We start from the raw sequence: 15,730 nt of genomic DNA, 5'->3' as shown, positions 1-15,730 counted from the left end.
AATGTATGAGTTTTACCATACTCGCTTATTTTGTTTGACAGGAAACAAAAGCTACAGGATATTGGTACGAACCCCTCCCTGTCTGATCAAACACAAGACTACATAACTTAGATTGTAAACAGAAGAGATTCTGTAGATGCTGGAAGCCCAGAGCAACACCCACAAAATGCAACATCTATGGAGAGGAATAAACAGTTGATGTTTCAGGCTGAGACCATTCATAAGAACTGGAAAAGAATGGGAAGTGGCTGTCTGTGGGAAGATGAATCTCAAGGTTGTACACTGCAAACATACTTGGAGAATATACGTACTTTGAATTATGAATCTTTTGAATCTTTGAAGAAGCCAGAATAAAAAGGTGGGACAGGGGATGAACATAAGCTGGCAGGTGATTGGGGAAGCCTGTTGAGAGGCAAGGTTATGGTTGCGGTAGAGGGATGAAGTGAGAAGCTGGGAGATGATAGGTGGAGAATGTAAAAGAAGGCAGCTGAAGGAAGAATCTGACAGAAGAGTGGACTACTTGTGAAATGTAAAAAGGAAGGGCATCAAAGGGAGGAGATGAGCAGATGAGGTGAAGAGAAGGGGAATTAGGAAGAGGTAGACAGACTGTATCCATTTTGAATGCTCTTTTCATCTGTAACTTCACAATGGAATTACTCAAAATACTATACTCGATATCAGTGATTCTATGTTACAAAAATAATTAGATGTGATCGATATTTGTCATTCATTCTTAGGAAAACAGTGTATATTCAGTTGTACGAATCAAATTTCAGTCACAAAGCAATGTGAAATATAAATCAAAAAAATGATGAATGAGAAATTATGTTTGCTTTTAAGTTAAAGACATGTAAAGCATCAGGTTTTTAAGTTAATAACAAGAGAACTTCAAAGAATTAAAAAGGACAACTGTGCTGATTAGAAAGAACCTAAATCCCTTTACCTCTGCAAAAAAAAACATAATGTATGGTATGGTGGTTGTCCACTGAGTCCAACGTCTACAGGAAACCAGTGCGGGAGAGTTTTTGAAGTGGAAAAGCCATTGCAATGGGGCAGTTCCACTCTCACAATCTCAGAAGTCTGGGTCCAGTGGAACGGGCAAGCTTCACAAACTGGGATCTTCCTTGGTTGCAGTGGATGACCATCATGTCTTCTGTGCCTTGTGATGGCCCTCGCGCTCCAAGCAGCATTGTAGTACCGCCTTCCTAGCCATTGGATCTCTCTGAAAATCTCATCTGCCAGTCCGCTGGAGCTGATTTCACACGCTAGGACAGGCACGCCCCTATCTCACTGGGGTCTGAGGCCTGCTGGTTACGCTCAGCTGGTCTAGCTGACTTCACACGCTAGGACAGGCACGCCCCTATCTCACTGGGGTCTGAGGCCTGCTGGTTACGCTCAGCTGGTCTAGCTGACTTCACACGCTAGGACAGGAACGCCCCTATCTCACTGGGGTCTGAGGCCTGCTGGTTACGCTCAGCTGGTCTAGCTGACTTCACACGCTAGGACAGGCACGCCCCTATCTCACCGGGGTCTGAGGCCTGCTGGTTACGCTCAGCTGGTCTAGCTGACTTCACACGCTAGGACAGGCACGCCCCTATCTCACCGGGGTCTGAGGCTTGCTGGTTACGCTCAGCTGGTCTAGCTGACTTCACACGCTAGGACAGGCACGCCCCTATCTCACTGGGGTCTGAGGCCTGCTGGTTACGCTCAGCTGGTCTAGCTGACTTCACACGCTAGGACAGGCACGCCCCTATCTCACTGGGGTCTGAGGCCTGCTGGTTACGCTCAGCTGGTCTAGCTGACTTCACACGCTAGGACAGGCACGCCCCTATCTCACTGGGGTCTGAGGCCTGCTGGTTACGCTCAGCTGGTCTAGCTGACTTCACACGCTAGGACAGGCACGCCCCTATCTCACCGGGGTCTGAGGCTTGCTGGTTACGCTCAGCTGGTCTAGCTGACTTCACACGCTAGGACAGGCACGCCCCTATCTCACTGGGGTCTGAGGCCTGCTGATTACGCTCAGCTGGTCTAGCTGACTTCACACGCTAGGACAGGCACGCCCCTATCTCACTGGGGTCTGAGGCCTGCTGGTTACGCTCAGCTGGTCTAGCTGACTTCACACGCTAGGACAGGCACGCCCCTATCTCACCGGGGTCTGAGGCCTGCTGGTTACGCTCAGCTGGTCTAGCTGACTTCACACGCTAGGACAGGCACGCCCCTATCTCACCGGGGTCTGAGGCCTGCTGGTTACGCTCAGCTGGTCTAGCTGACTTCACACGCTAGGACAGGCACGCCCCTATCTCACCGGGGTCTGAGGCCTGCTGGTTACGCTCAGCTGGTCTAGCTGCCTGTCAAAGCAGTGTAACAAGGTGTGGCTGCTGCCGCAAGCAAACAACTACTTGGAGCCACAGATGAGAGCTGAGTGGCTGGTGAGGACCAAAGGCGAGCGAGATGCCCGAGAATGGACACGACAAGCCCCTTCACCAGAGGTGCTACTCCACCCTAGACACCCCATACATGTATGGTATACAGAATAAATAAATCCATCAGAAACAAATAGAAAAGAATTGATAAGAATCGGGAACTTGATCCAAGTAGGAACATGCTACTTCAGTGGAAACGTCAAAGGATTATCAAATGAAGATCGGGAGAAACAGCAGAATGATATACACATTCTTTAAACATTAAGCAGGTTTTTAGAAAATTTCTACTGAATTTTAAGAAAGGTAATTTTGTGAAAAGGGACGAAATGCTGCTTGTTATTTAGCATATAGAGTTAAACTAACAGGAAAATAATTACATTTATTCATTTCACTTACCTGTTTTGTCATAACCAGTGATAACAACTGCATGATTTGGCTCTTCATGAGAGCAATGGTGCTGTATAATGCCACCTAGATAATCCTGCCAACTGACTGCATCTACAACTGCCACCAAAGGTCCCCATTCCAATAGCTTCTGCATCAGTTCCTCCTCATTGTATCTGTAAATTTGACATGCACAGCTTTTCAATTATATATTTTTGGGAATTTTGATTGATGATAGCAACAGGATAAACATTGATCAGGCCATCATAGGACACATGGGCTCCAATTTCAATGGGCAGAACTAATTTTAATGTTATGTCCTAACAAGGGCACATCCAACTGTGCTCCACTTTGGACACAAATCTCACTGTCATTCTTGAATCGACCAAACTGGTTCAATTAAGAAACAAACGAACCATAATCCATCTGATTGGTGTGGTAGGTCTAGGATAAATGCCAATTTCAATTTCTCTCTTTCTCTTCCCACAGATGCGGCCTGAACTGTTGAGCAGTTTTTCTCTCCATTATTTTCTGTTTTTATCTTATATTTTTCATGTCCTATTTACAAAGCCTATTTTCTGGGGAAAAAAAAATCCAAGACTTTTGTTATAGTGGAATCAAAAAATAAAATAGGAAAATGCAAGAAAAAATTATAGAGACACAAATATCAAGTGAATGAGAACATAAAAAATAGAAAGTGCACAAGGGGAAATTACCATAGTTTAGAATTATAAAATTTACACCACGAAATATACCTAATACACCATGGGTTTGTAAAGGTTAGGTCAAAGTCTGATGAAGATGGCTGTTTTTTTTTGGATGAGATTTCAAAAGTGCCAGAGAAAAGAATATCTGTGGTTATTATTCATGTGGAATTCTAGAAAGCATTTTTCAAGTCTGATCTAAGAGCCAACTTTGAAACTATTAAAATTGGGAGCAAATTATTTGCCTGGCACGTGGAAAACAGGAAGTAGTGATAACAACCAAGTACTTGAACTGGCAGAATCCAATCAGTGGGTTGGGACATCCTGCTAGAATCCACATTGGACTGTTAACTGTCCTAGTAAAAAATGTGCAGCAGTAAAGGAAGCCAGATTTCCTTAGCATAGTATTGATACAGAGGGCATAACGGTGTAAACAGAAGCATAACAGAGAGATATTAGTGTGTTAAATGAATGGTCAAAATTATCGTAAATGAATTTCAATATTGGCAGACATGATGTCATGACAATGATGAAAAAGTAGAACCAGGGAGGTCCAAAGAGATTGATGTGTATGTGTGTATATACAATTCTGGCAACGTGCGCTGAATGGCTAATGGAATGCTAGCCTTTTTTATCAGGAAGATGGCTGCTCAACCATCTCTTTGGGAGCACAGTGGAGATACACCTCTACCAAAGGAGGTGTAAGGTGCTCCTTTCCTCCACTAGGCTGCAGGTCACCCTTGGGCAAAGTGTAGCATCTGCTTAGCCCCCCTCAGCCAGGGTCACGTGAAGCCATGGGAGCAGGTGGTGGATGGTTGTGTGAGCAGCTTGTGCATATCACAAATCCTGGTTATGCGACCACTGGTGCTAGACAGTCAATCTCTGAAGAGTATTGACAATGGCTTGAGTCACCCATCTTGTAAAGACACTGCCCAGAAAGCAGCAATGGCACACCACTTCTGAGGAAAACTTTGCCAAAAACAACCATGGTCATGGAAAGACCATGATCATCTAAGTCATCAACATGGCACCTAATAATGATGATGATGATGGCTGCTCAATGTTGTGATTGGTAATGACATTGAAGAAGAGCCTGATACGGCAGCAGGAATATTTCCAATACGGTTTACTTGTCCTTTCCTGGAACAACAAATGCTCCATTTCATGATGGGCTGGTGGGCATCAGCTTGAGATTTCTCCATGCTGAATGCAGTTTTCCCTATCAATGAATGTAGGCTGGATTTGGTTAGATGTTCAAGGAAACACTTGACTAAGTATGGGATTAAGGAGCCTAGTAATGATGGTATGAAATCTCTAGGATCTACTTTTATGGTTGATTTTCATGAATAAGGCTGACTCCAACATCGCAACGAGGAAGTCCAGCACTGATAACTGACTCCTGCCAACAACAACCAACACCCTTTTTGTGAGGTTTAACTCCAGCCACTGGAGTTCATCCTTTGATGCTCACTTTCCTTAGTTTAACCAGGCTCATGGTCAAATGCTGCTTTGATGTCAAGGGCAGTCACCTTTACCCCACCTTTGAAATTCAGCTTATTTATTCATGTTTGAGATTGCGATGGGGTCTGTAATTCAGTGCGCCTGAGGAAATCCAACCTGAGCATTAGTGAGAAAATTACTGGAGATGTAGATGTCATGTGATAAATAGTGACAGCAACACGTTCCAGCACTCTGTCGGACGGGGTGGCAATGAGTCAGAATGGATTTGTTCTTTTTGTGGTTAGAAAGCTGAGGGTTATGCTTCAATGTGTGGAGTTCTAGATTTTGTCATAGACCACTGGATCTCAAGGGTTAAGCTTCAAGTATTGATTACACATTGTGTTACATTTTAAATGACATTTTCAAAGTTTCAGAGATATTTTGGGAAATCGATGAAGAGTAAACCAAGATATGGTCATATGATTAGAATGAAATACATTTATTACTATTGCATGGGTAATTTTTATCTAAACCAGGACATTTCTGGCTACTTAGTGATTCCTCTCAGACATCATTGTATTCTGTTAACAGAGGTAACAGGGAAGAGAACTGCTGAATTTGCTGAATGTACTTATTTGATGCAATTTTTATAAAAATTAAACTTCAAGTATTTAAAAATCACAAACTGAACTCAGCACTGAGAATCAGAGCTTATCTGAATGAAACCAAGGACACATGCTATCCAACAAAGGATAAATGCCTAAATGGGATTGGTGTGGTGGGCAAAAAAGTTATCATACAGTCGATGTGGTGGGCCAAAAGACCTACTTCTGTGTTGTATGACTCTACAAACGTCAGTAATTACTTACTTTATTTGAGATGAATGCAATGTCTCCAATAGAACGAGGCCAACAGCTCATCATTTCCTCCTATTTTTGGAGGAGATATTTTTGAGATGCAGTGGATATCTTTTGGAGAACCACAAGGTTTAGTCCTTAGGCCTCATCCATTTACATTAAACGTAATCTTCTCCTGTCACGGGAATGTATTATAGCAGAGTTTACTGAAGGTGCAAAGCTAGGTAACAAAGTCAGACTCAATGACAAATCAAAGAACTAGCAAAGAATCACAGACAGATTAAGTTGTGTAAGAAAGTGGGAGGTGGATCAGAATGTGAGCACCTATGGACTTAGCCACTTTGACAGGACAAGTAAACGGCAGAAGGCAATTTGCTGATTAGTAAGCAGGTTAAATTGAGAGACATTTTTTAGAAAAGGTTTTTAGTCCTGTACACATACCATAGAAGCATCGCAGCCTATAACAAAAGCAACAGTAAAATACAGACTTGGAGTATGAGATCTAGAAAGTTTTCCATACTGGAAAGATAACAATTTTACATGGTTGAATCTGTATGATCATACAGGCATATTACTGAGCAATACGATAACATTCATGCAGTCTACTGTTCAATTTAGCTAGAGGGCAGTCATCCTTAATATATGACAATTTTAGGGTTTGCCAGAGCTACGGTTCACTGGCTTACAGTGAATGACGACTGCTTAGATCTTAAGGTGGTTAGTACAACACTTTACAGTACCAGCAACCCGGGTTCAATTCCCACCACTGCCTGTAAGGAGTTTGTACGTTCTCCCCACGACCGCATGGGTTTCCTCCGGGTGCTCCGGTTTCCTCCCACAGTGCAAAGACATACCGGTTGGTAGTTTAATTGGTCATTGTGAATTGTCCCATGATGAAGCTGGGGTTAAATTGGGGGTTGCTGGTCTGCATGGCTCACAGGGCTGGAAGGGCCTATTCCAAACCGTATCCCAATAAATGAAAATAAATAAATAAATCTTTCCCTATCCAGAATCTATTCGATATGTCTTTTTGATGAAAGTACACAGGAAGGCTGTGGAACTGTTTGGAAATATCAAACTTCATTTCCTTCACCATAAACGCTGCAGTATCAGATTGACAGTAAAGAAGTAACAGTATTCAATACTCATCATTTCAAATTGCAAGACCCAATGAACTACAACAAACAAGGATTACCTGAAGCTGTATGCCCTATAGTTCCTGATTGAAACACCAAATGTGGACTTTGGAAAGTAATGGCATGTTCCAGTCTTTGCAGTGAAGGGATAAATAGACTCTTCCACCAACCGTGCTTTACTCTGTAACCAAAAATACAACTGTACTAGTCAAGGAACAAAACCAACAGGTTCAGGACTGCTGGCTCAACCTGATGGAATTAAAATTTATTTCAAGTATTGCAAAATGAATGTTATCTAACACCAAATCTACATGAGCATGGAGATCTGACCATGGCCATGACGTGTACAGGGAAGAAGACGATCGATATGTGGAGTGAAGTCATGTGGTGCTGTAACACGCGTAACATATTGGTGGCCTATGAATACAGAGCCATTCACACCAAGGGCAGTCTTAGGCATAGATCTGCTGGCTTCCTGGGAGAGTCTCAGGTGTTGATCTTGTTGCAGGTCGGTCCTTTAAAAGTCTGCATGTTGATCACCTTTTAAGCTTCATGAACCCAACAGTCTGCCAACCTCCAAGTAGGATCACAAGCCAATTTTGTGTCTGTTCTTGCACCCAGCTGCATTGCTGACCGCCCCAACCCACATATAGCCTGCCACAATATTTGAGTTCAGTTTTGAATATCCCATTTCCCCCTCTCACCCCTCCCTGTCTGATGATGTTTGCAGTTCGAATATTCAAAGCCTCTGCGTCTGACATCCTTCTACCTCACAACTCCAGATCCTTATACCCTACACACAGTATATTCCCGCATTGTCCTTTTAAATACTCCACACTCTCAACACAACAATACATGTCCTACTGCAGTTTGCACGGCCCTTTCAAAGACAACATCCCATTCCAGACACTGTGGCATTACATTTGTGCAAATTGGGGCAGATTCACAACCAAAGTGTTTGTTCACTGGACACTGTGGACCAGCAGCAGTGGCACAAATGTACACAAAACAGCCCGCATATCCCTCGCTCTTCCATTATAACTTAGCCAGAAAATCAATCTCCTTCAGTAAATGTAGAAAAATTGTATGGGATAAATACAGCAAAAAGACAGGAAGTATTACTGAATAAGATAAACCATCAGGTCTATATAAAATATATCCCAAGACTATTAAAATAATCAAGGAGGGCAGTACGTTAGCAATACCATAAATGCTACTATGTCACACCTCCAGGGACCAGAGTTCGATCCTGACACTGGGTGGTATCTGTGCTAAGTTTACATATTCTCACTGTCAATATGTGTATGCAGGTTAATTGGCATCTGCCCCGTGAAATAATCTTAAATGCATAGAACACTATCAGCTGCATGTTCAGTACAATTTCATTTCACATTATCCCATACTTCTGACTTACAATGCCTAAAATTGCATTTTTAAATTATAAAACAGAAGTACGAGGTAACGGTAACCTGGGTAACAAATGGTATCTATTTTTACAGACTTTGATTTTGTCCTTCAAGTGAGAAAATACACAACAGTCACTCGACATGGTAACTGTACCTCCACAGTGTTGAATTGAAAGGCATAGGTTGATAACAAAAAAACAATGAATAAAATGAAGAGAGGAAGGACACCAGTTCTGCCACTTGTAAAAATGAATGTACTTTTTGGACTTTTGAAGTTAAAAATATTCTGGGAGTTGAGAATCACAATCAGGTTATTCTCACTGACATACGTCACAAAGTTCATTGTTCTGCAGCGGCAAGACATTACAACATGTAAAAATTACTATTAGTTATCGAAGTAGATAAATTAACCGTGCAGAAGAGAAATAATGAGGCAGTGTTCATGGATTCATGCACCTTCCAAATATCCAATGGCAGAGGGGAAGAACGTGTTCTTAAAACATCAGTGTGTGTCCTCAGGCTCCTGCACCTCCTTCCCAATGGTTGGAATGAGAAGGGGGCATGCCCTGGATGGCGAGGGTCCTTAATGAACAATGCCACCTTTTTGAGGCACCACCTTTTGAAAACGTCCTTGATGGAGGGGAGTCTTGAGCCAGCTAGGAGATGTTGTGTTTCTGATCTGCACTGACTGTGGTCTTCCAATGAGGAAGTCAAGGTTCCAGTTGCAGAGGGAGGCCCAGGTTCTGAGGCTTGTTAATTAGCACCAAGGACAGCATAGTGTTAAATACCCAGCTGTAATCAAAAACAACAGCCTGACATAGGTACTGCTGTTATTCAGTTGGTCCAAGCCAAGTGGAGAGACAGTGAGATTGCATCTACTATAGACCTTCTGTGATGGTTAGCAAATTGAAGTGGGGCCAGGTCCTGCTGTGACAGTTCATTCTAACCATGACCCCTCTCAAAGAATTTCATCACAATACAAGGGAAAGCAACTGGGCGATAGTTGTTGAAGTAGCTCACCCTGTTCTTCTTGGGCACTGGTATGATTAATGGCCTCCTGAAGCAGCTAAGAACCCTTGAGTGCACAGCATTCCAAGCACACCATTGGGGGCTGATGCCTTGTGAGGGCTCACACTCTTGAAAGATGCTCTGACGTTGGCCTTTGAAACACAGGGATGCCAGATGCTTCAGGGATTTGCATAGGTGTAGTTTATATTCTCCCTATCCAAACTGAGTTCATCTGGCAGTGAAGCATTTACAATGTTGGTTTTCGCCTAATAGGAGGTAATGGCTTGAAAACTCTGGCAGAGCTGACATCTCTAACTTTAATTGCAATTGCTTTCTTGCTCTTAAAATAACCAACTATCGGTGGTACCTGGATTTCCAGTAGAGTTCTGGATCACTAGTCTTGAATGCCACAGATCTAGCCCTCAGCATACTGCAAATCTCTTGGTTCGTCTACAGCTTCCAGTTTGGGTATGTCTGGTATGTTCTCAAAAGCACGAAATCACCCACGCAGGTCTTAATGAAGTCAGTGATAACTGTGGCATTTTCATTCAGGCTCAAAGATGAATCCCTGAATATTGCCCAGTCCACCGATTCAAAGCAGTCCTGTAGGCCTTTGTGGTCCTCACCACTCGTCTTGCGGTGGGCACCTCTTTTGGACCTAGCACCAACCTAATTTTTCCAATCTACCTGCATAATGAAATCCCCCATGCCCATTGTAACATTGCCTTTTCTATCTCCATTATAATTTGTACCTCTCATTCAGGCTACTGTTCAGAGGTATGTAACTCCCATTTACCCCTGTAGTTTCCTACAAGGATTCTACATTTTCTGATTCTGTGTCATTTCTTTCTAAGGATCTGATTTAATCTTTTTTTAACCTACAAAGCCACTCCATCTCCTCTGCCCACTTGCTGGTCCTTGTGATACGATGTGTATCCTTGGATGTTAAGATCCCAGAAGTGATCTTCTTGCAATCCAGAAGTGATCTTCTTTCGATACCCACCATGTCATACCTGCTAATTTCTAACTGTGCTACAAGATCATTTACCTTACTTCATATATAACACACATTTAAATATAACACTTACAGTACCTGTATTCATCACTTTTCTTTTCAATTTTGTCCCCATATGGCCTGAAGTTAAACTTTTAATCACTTTCTAAACTTTTTGGTCTTTTTTTTTTATTCTAGAGACTTCAGTAACATCTCCTACACTCTCCCTCCCTTCCTTTTGCTTTATCTATACGTTGCCAAGCTGTTGCAACACCACTCTTTGAACTTCCTTTGTCAGACACAGTAATGTCATCCTCCTTTTAGAATACTTGTTCTTTGGGATGTATCTATCCCGCACCTTCTGCATTGCTCCCAGAAACTCCAGCTATTGCTGGTCATGCTATCATCCCAGCTAGTGTTCCATTCCAATCAACTTTGGCCTGCTCCTTTCTCATGCCTCATTCTGCTTCATCCTAAAGCCTTACTCACTGCCCTAGTTATGCGATTCACCAGGACCCTGTTCCCAGCATGGTTCAGGTGGAGCCCATCGCATCGGAATAGCTTCTTCCTTCTTCAGTACTGGTGCAGTTGTCTTGTGAATTCATTCCCACTTCTTCCACACCAATTGTTGAGCTATGCATTTAACTCTCTGATCTTATTAACCCTGTGCCAATTGGTATGTGCCTCAGGTAACAATCTGGAAATTATTACCTTTCCATTCATTTAGCTGCCAATGGTATGAACAAGATGGAGAAGAATTGGAAATAGATTTGGAAGTGTTTGGTTATGATAAAGACCATCACACAACCTAATGGATGAGCTGAATTATCCTCTTCTCTGTCAGTTTCAGAAATTTATTAAAGGCAGTCCGACAAGAACACTGGTGAATAATCTATGTGAATTTTTTTTTTACCAACCTGGTTTAGCCACTTCAGGGCACTGACTGGTGATCCACCACTGCAGCCAGCATCTTTGTAAGAACAATCTATAACTTCTTGTGCACTCAGAGTCTTTAGTTTTCCGCTTTTAATCGCGACAGCAGATTCAATACTCTCCACCACACTGAAAGCCCAGCATCCTCCACACTACAGCACAAAATAATCAGAAGTTAGTCCAACACAGCCTTATTGCTTCAACAGCAAAGTCAATCACCATCATAATTACAATTCTATGTCTCCTGGCCTGCTTCTGTACTGTTCTATGTCTCTCTCTGCAGCCATTTCAAAATATACCACAGATACTGAGAATTCTGTGGTGCTGTGATCTCAAATGCAATACATGCCTAGTACTGCAGCTCAGATGATTTGCAGTAATATAGGAAACTAAGTTCTGCATGTTGGTCCCTCTCTTCCACAGCACTCCTGAGGGGCCAACCATTCACTGTTTAAGTTCTACCTCGGTTTGACTTTCCAAAAGGCAACACCTTGGACTTTTCTGAATCGAAATGTCATTTGTCAATCTGACCTAGCTAATTATTTACATAAGCAATGAACAAAGGCCACAGCACTGATCCCTGTGACACACTACTACCAAGGCCCCCCGTCTGAGAAATAGCCTGCACCATCACCCTTTGCTTCCCACATTGAGCCAATTATGAATCCAGTTAGCTAGCTCACCAGAGACCTCAGACTAACCTACCATGTGGGTCACTGTCAAGGAACTTGCTGAAGTCTATACAAACGATGGCCACCACCCTGCCCACATCTCTCATAGAAAAACACAGCACAGAAACAGGCCCTTCAGCCCATCTAGTCCATGACAAGCCATTTAAACTGCTTACTCCTATCGAGCTGAGCCCAGACAGTAACCCTCCATACCCTTACCACCCATGTGCCATTCCAACCTTCTCTTAAACATTGAAATCAAATTCTCGTGAACCACCTGCACTGGCAGCATGTTCCACACTCTCATGATCATGTTTCCCTTAAAGTGTTGTAGTCCCACTCACCTCGGTGGGAACGCCTGCTGGCATTTACTCTATCTATACCCCTCATAACTTTGAATACCTCTATCAAATCTCCTCTCAATCTTCCAAGGAATAAACCCCTAACCTATTCAGTCTTTCCTTATAACTCAGGTCCTCCAGAACTGGCAATTCCTTGTAAATTTTCTCCACACTATTTCAACCTTATTTACATCTTTCCTGCAGGTAGGTGACCAAAACTGCACTCAATACTACAAATTAGGCCTCACCAATGTCTTATACAAATATATTGGATCCTTTTGAAAAACTCTTTAATTACATACAATGTTAGCATTAATTGGTAAATTGGTTATTATCATCACCTATACGAAGTACAGTGAAAAGCATTTGTTCTCCAAACCATCCCAACAGATAATTTCATTATAATATTGCACTGAGGTAATAGGAAGGAAATCAATTACAGAATGCAGAACCAAGTGTTACAATTACAGAAAAAGTGCAGTGCAGGCAGATAATGGGGCATAATGAGGTACATTATGAGGACAAAAGTCCATCTTCTTGTACGAGGGGACCATTCAATAGTCTTATTAGAAGCTGTCCTTGAGCCTGGTGTAATTTGCTTTCAAGACTTTTGTATCTTCTGCTTGATGTGTGAATAAAGAAAGAGTGTCTGGGAGGGTGGGGTCTTTATGTTGGCTGCTTTACCAAGGTAGACAGAGTCCACACAGAGGAGATTCATTTCCACAATGTGCCCCAACTCTCTGCAGTTTCCTGTTCTCTTGGGCACCGCTGTGATGCATCCAGACAGGACGCTTTCAGTGGTGCATCAATAAACACTGGTGTGGGTCAAAGAGGACTTGCCTATTTTTCTATAGCCTCCTGATAAAATAGAGGTCCCAGTGTGCTTTCTTAGCCATGGCATCGAGATGATAGACCAAGTCAGGCTATGGGTGGTGTTCACTTCTAGGAACTTGAAGCTTTAACTCCTCTCACTTCATCACCACTCATATAAACAGGAATGTGTGCACCACCCCACCTACTTTCCTGACATCAAGAGCCAACTCTTTTGTTTTACTGACACCGAGGGAAAAGTTGTTGCAGGATACCATGCCACTAAGCCTTCTATCTCCTTCCTGCACTCCAACTCAGCACTATTTGAGATTTGGCCCTCTACCGTGGAGTCAGCTGAAAACTCGTTGTTGGAGTTTGATCAGAGTCTGGCCACGCAGTCATGAGTGTATAAACCTGAATACGGTGCCACAGACTTAAAGGTGAAGAGAAACTTACTGATCCTTGATTCCGCACAGAGTTAACAACGTTCTTGTCCCGCCAGTCGAACTTTGAAGGTAATGCTGGTTTCTTGCTGTCCTTTAGTAATGATATGAATTTTGGAAGCGGCATTGGTTTCGAACCCAAATATTTTGCTGCAGATTTAATTGTCAAAGAACTTATTTCCTTCCCGCCTGATATTAGCTTCTTGTAAATGTGAAATTTCAAAACCATACAGTAGTCCATATTAAAGTTCTAAAGTAGCTTAACAGAAGTATTTCCAGAAAGCAAACTTGTTCAAATAGCCATTTTATACAACTAATTGTGCATTGCTATGCCGTTCATTCGTTATGTGCTGTGTCATATGACGGAGCAACCAAGGTCTTACCATGACCATGATTTTCTTGGCAAATCTTTCCACAGAAATGGTTTGCCATTGCCTTCTTCTGGGCAGTGTCTTTACAAGACAGGTGACCAAGCTATTATCAATACTCTTCAGAGATTGTTTGCCTGGCATCAGTGGTTGTATAACCAGGACCTGTGAAATGCACTGGCTGCTTGTACGACCATCCACCACCAGTTCCCATGGCTTAACATGACCCTGATTGGTTGGGGGGGGGGGGGGGGGGTCTAAGCAGGCACTACAACTTGCCCAAGGCTGACCTGCAGGCTAGTGGAGGGTAGGAGCGCTTTGCACCTCCTAGAGACGTATCCCGACCCCGCTACCCTATAGCTATATAGAGTATTTATGTGAATTGACAGATTTAAATATGTAATAGCTCAACACCAGAATCGATCCACAGAGAGGAGCATGGTATGAACACATTAACCATTCACGTATAATCACTTTTCAACAGCCCGGCCCATATACTGTGTAGAAACAAGTCACCCATAAATAAGGCAATTAGTGTGCATTATTGACTACAAGACTGAATGCACACAGGGGACAAAAGGCAAAACTTATTTCAGAGACAGTTCCTGGTCTTTAAATATATGGCTATTGTGTGTGATAAGTCAAATAAACATTATTTAAAAGCACTACCAAACCATCCACACATATAGCATTCTTGCAGATGGTTTCAGATATTCATTGTCAAGCAATGATGGCGCCGTTAAGGAGTGACTGATTGTGTGCAGCTCCACCAGGAATCATCATATATTTCTGTTTGGGACTGCTACAGCTGAAATCCACAGTCACAGACCATGGGTGCTTCAGGAAGCAAATGATGTAAGGCATTTTTAACAAATCCATTGATCTTCAAAATCAGTGGGCTCCAGATGGCAGACTCAGCTCGCGAGTGCGATTCACCTTAAAGAAAAAGCGTGGAAGGCGTGCTGGTCTGCAGGAACGCTTATAAAGCAAAGCCCTTGGACCCTCCCACTCCCGACTATCCTGCAGACAAATGTACACTGTCTGAAAAATAAAACTGAAGACTTTGGAGCACGACTGCGGTCCAAGGGACATCAGGGACTGCTGTGTACCTTACTTCAAGAAAACATGGCTATCCCCAGCCATTTTGGATGCAGAGCTGCAGCCCGAGAGTTTCGCTATCTAAGACAGGGCAACTGAGTCTTTTATACGTAGAGGTGATGGAGTATGCTTCATGGTTAACTCATCATGGTGCACAGATATGGCAGTTCTGTCTCAATCATACTCACCCGACCTGGAACATCTAGCAATCAAGTGCTGACCATTCTATCCGTCGAGGAAGTTGTCTGCCATCATCCTGGTAGTGGTAACATTTCATCTCTGGCCAACTTCAGGCAAGCACTGGAGAAGCTGAGCACTGATCAGCAGCCCCAAAACAATGCAGACTGATGCCTTCCCTATCATCGTGGGGGATTTCAACCAGGCTAGCTTGAAAAAGACCTCTGAACAACTGACACCAACATATCACCTGCGGAACCAGAGGAATGTACTTGACTACTGTTATACCACCATTAAGAAAGCTTACCATGACATCCCACAACCACACTTTGGAAAGTCCAATCACTTCTAGCCCTGAGTACAGGCAGAGTCTAAAGGCGGCAGCACCAGTGTTGAGTACCAAGAAGGGAATGGTCAAAGGAGGCAGAGAAGTGCTTACAGGACTGCTTTGAGTCAGTAGACTGCACATTATTCAGGGATTCATCTTTGAATCTGAATGAAAACGTCACAGTTGTCACCAACTTTATCAAGAGCTGC

At 42.9% G+C, this 15,730-nt stretch overlaps 1 protein-coding gene across 2 annotated transcripts in view; it reads right to left on the bottom strand.

Annotated features, from left to right (window-relative positions):
* LOC140726523 (cathepsin O-like) overlaps positions 1-15,730 on the bottom strand; it is a 39,534-nt gene that overhangs the window by 3,722 nt on the left and 20,082 nt on the right. The window contains exons 3-6 of one of the 2 annotated variants that reach the window (XM_073043029.1): positions 13,564-13,700; positions 11,270-11,437; positions 7,004-7,125; positions 2,820-2,983 (exon numbers count right to left, since the gene is read on the bottom strand). In XM_073043029.1, coding sequence (XP_072899130.1) covers positions 2,820-2,983; positions 7,004-7,125; positions 11,270-11,437; positions 13,564-13,700 — 591 coding nt within the window. The remainder of the gene's footprint in view (positions 1-2,819; positions 2,984-7,003; positions 7,126-11,269; positions 11,438-13,563; positions 13,701-15,730) is intronic. The other variant, XM_073043030.1, reaches the window with a different exon arrangement.

Source organism: Hemitrygon akajei, chromosome 4 (genome assembly GCF_048418815.1).
Source record: "Hemitrygon akajei chromosome 4, sHemAka1.3, whole genome shotgun sequence".
In the NCBI taxonomy this organism is placed as follows: Eukaryota; Metazoa; Chordata; class Chondrichthyes; order Myliobatiformes; family Dasyatidae; genus Hemitrygon; species Hemitrygon akajei.
This window is presented reverse-complemented; position numbering and strand designations above follow the sequence as displayed.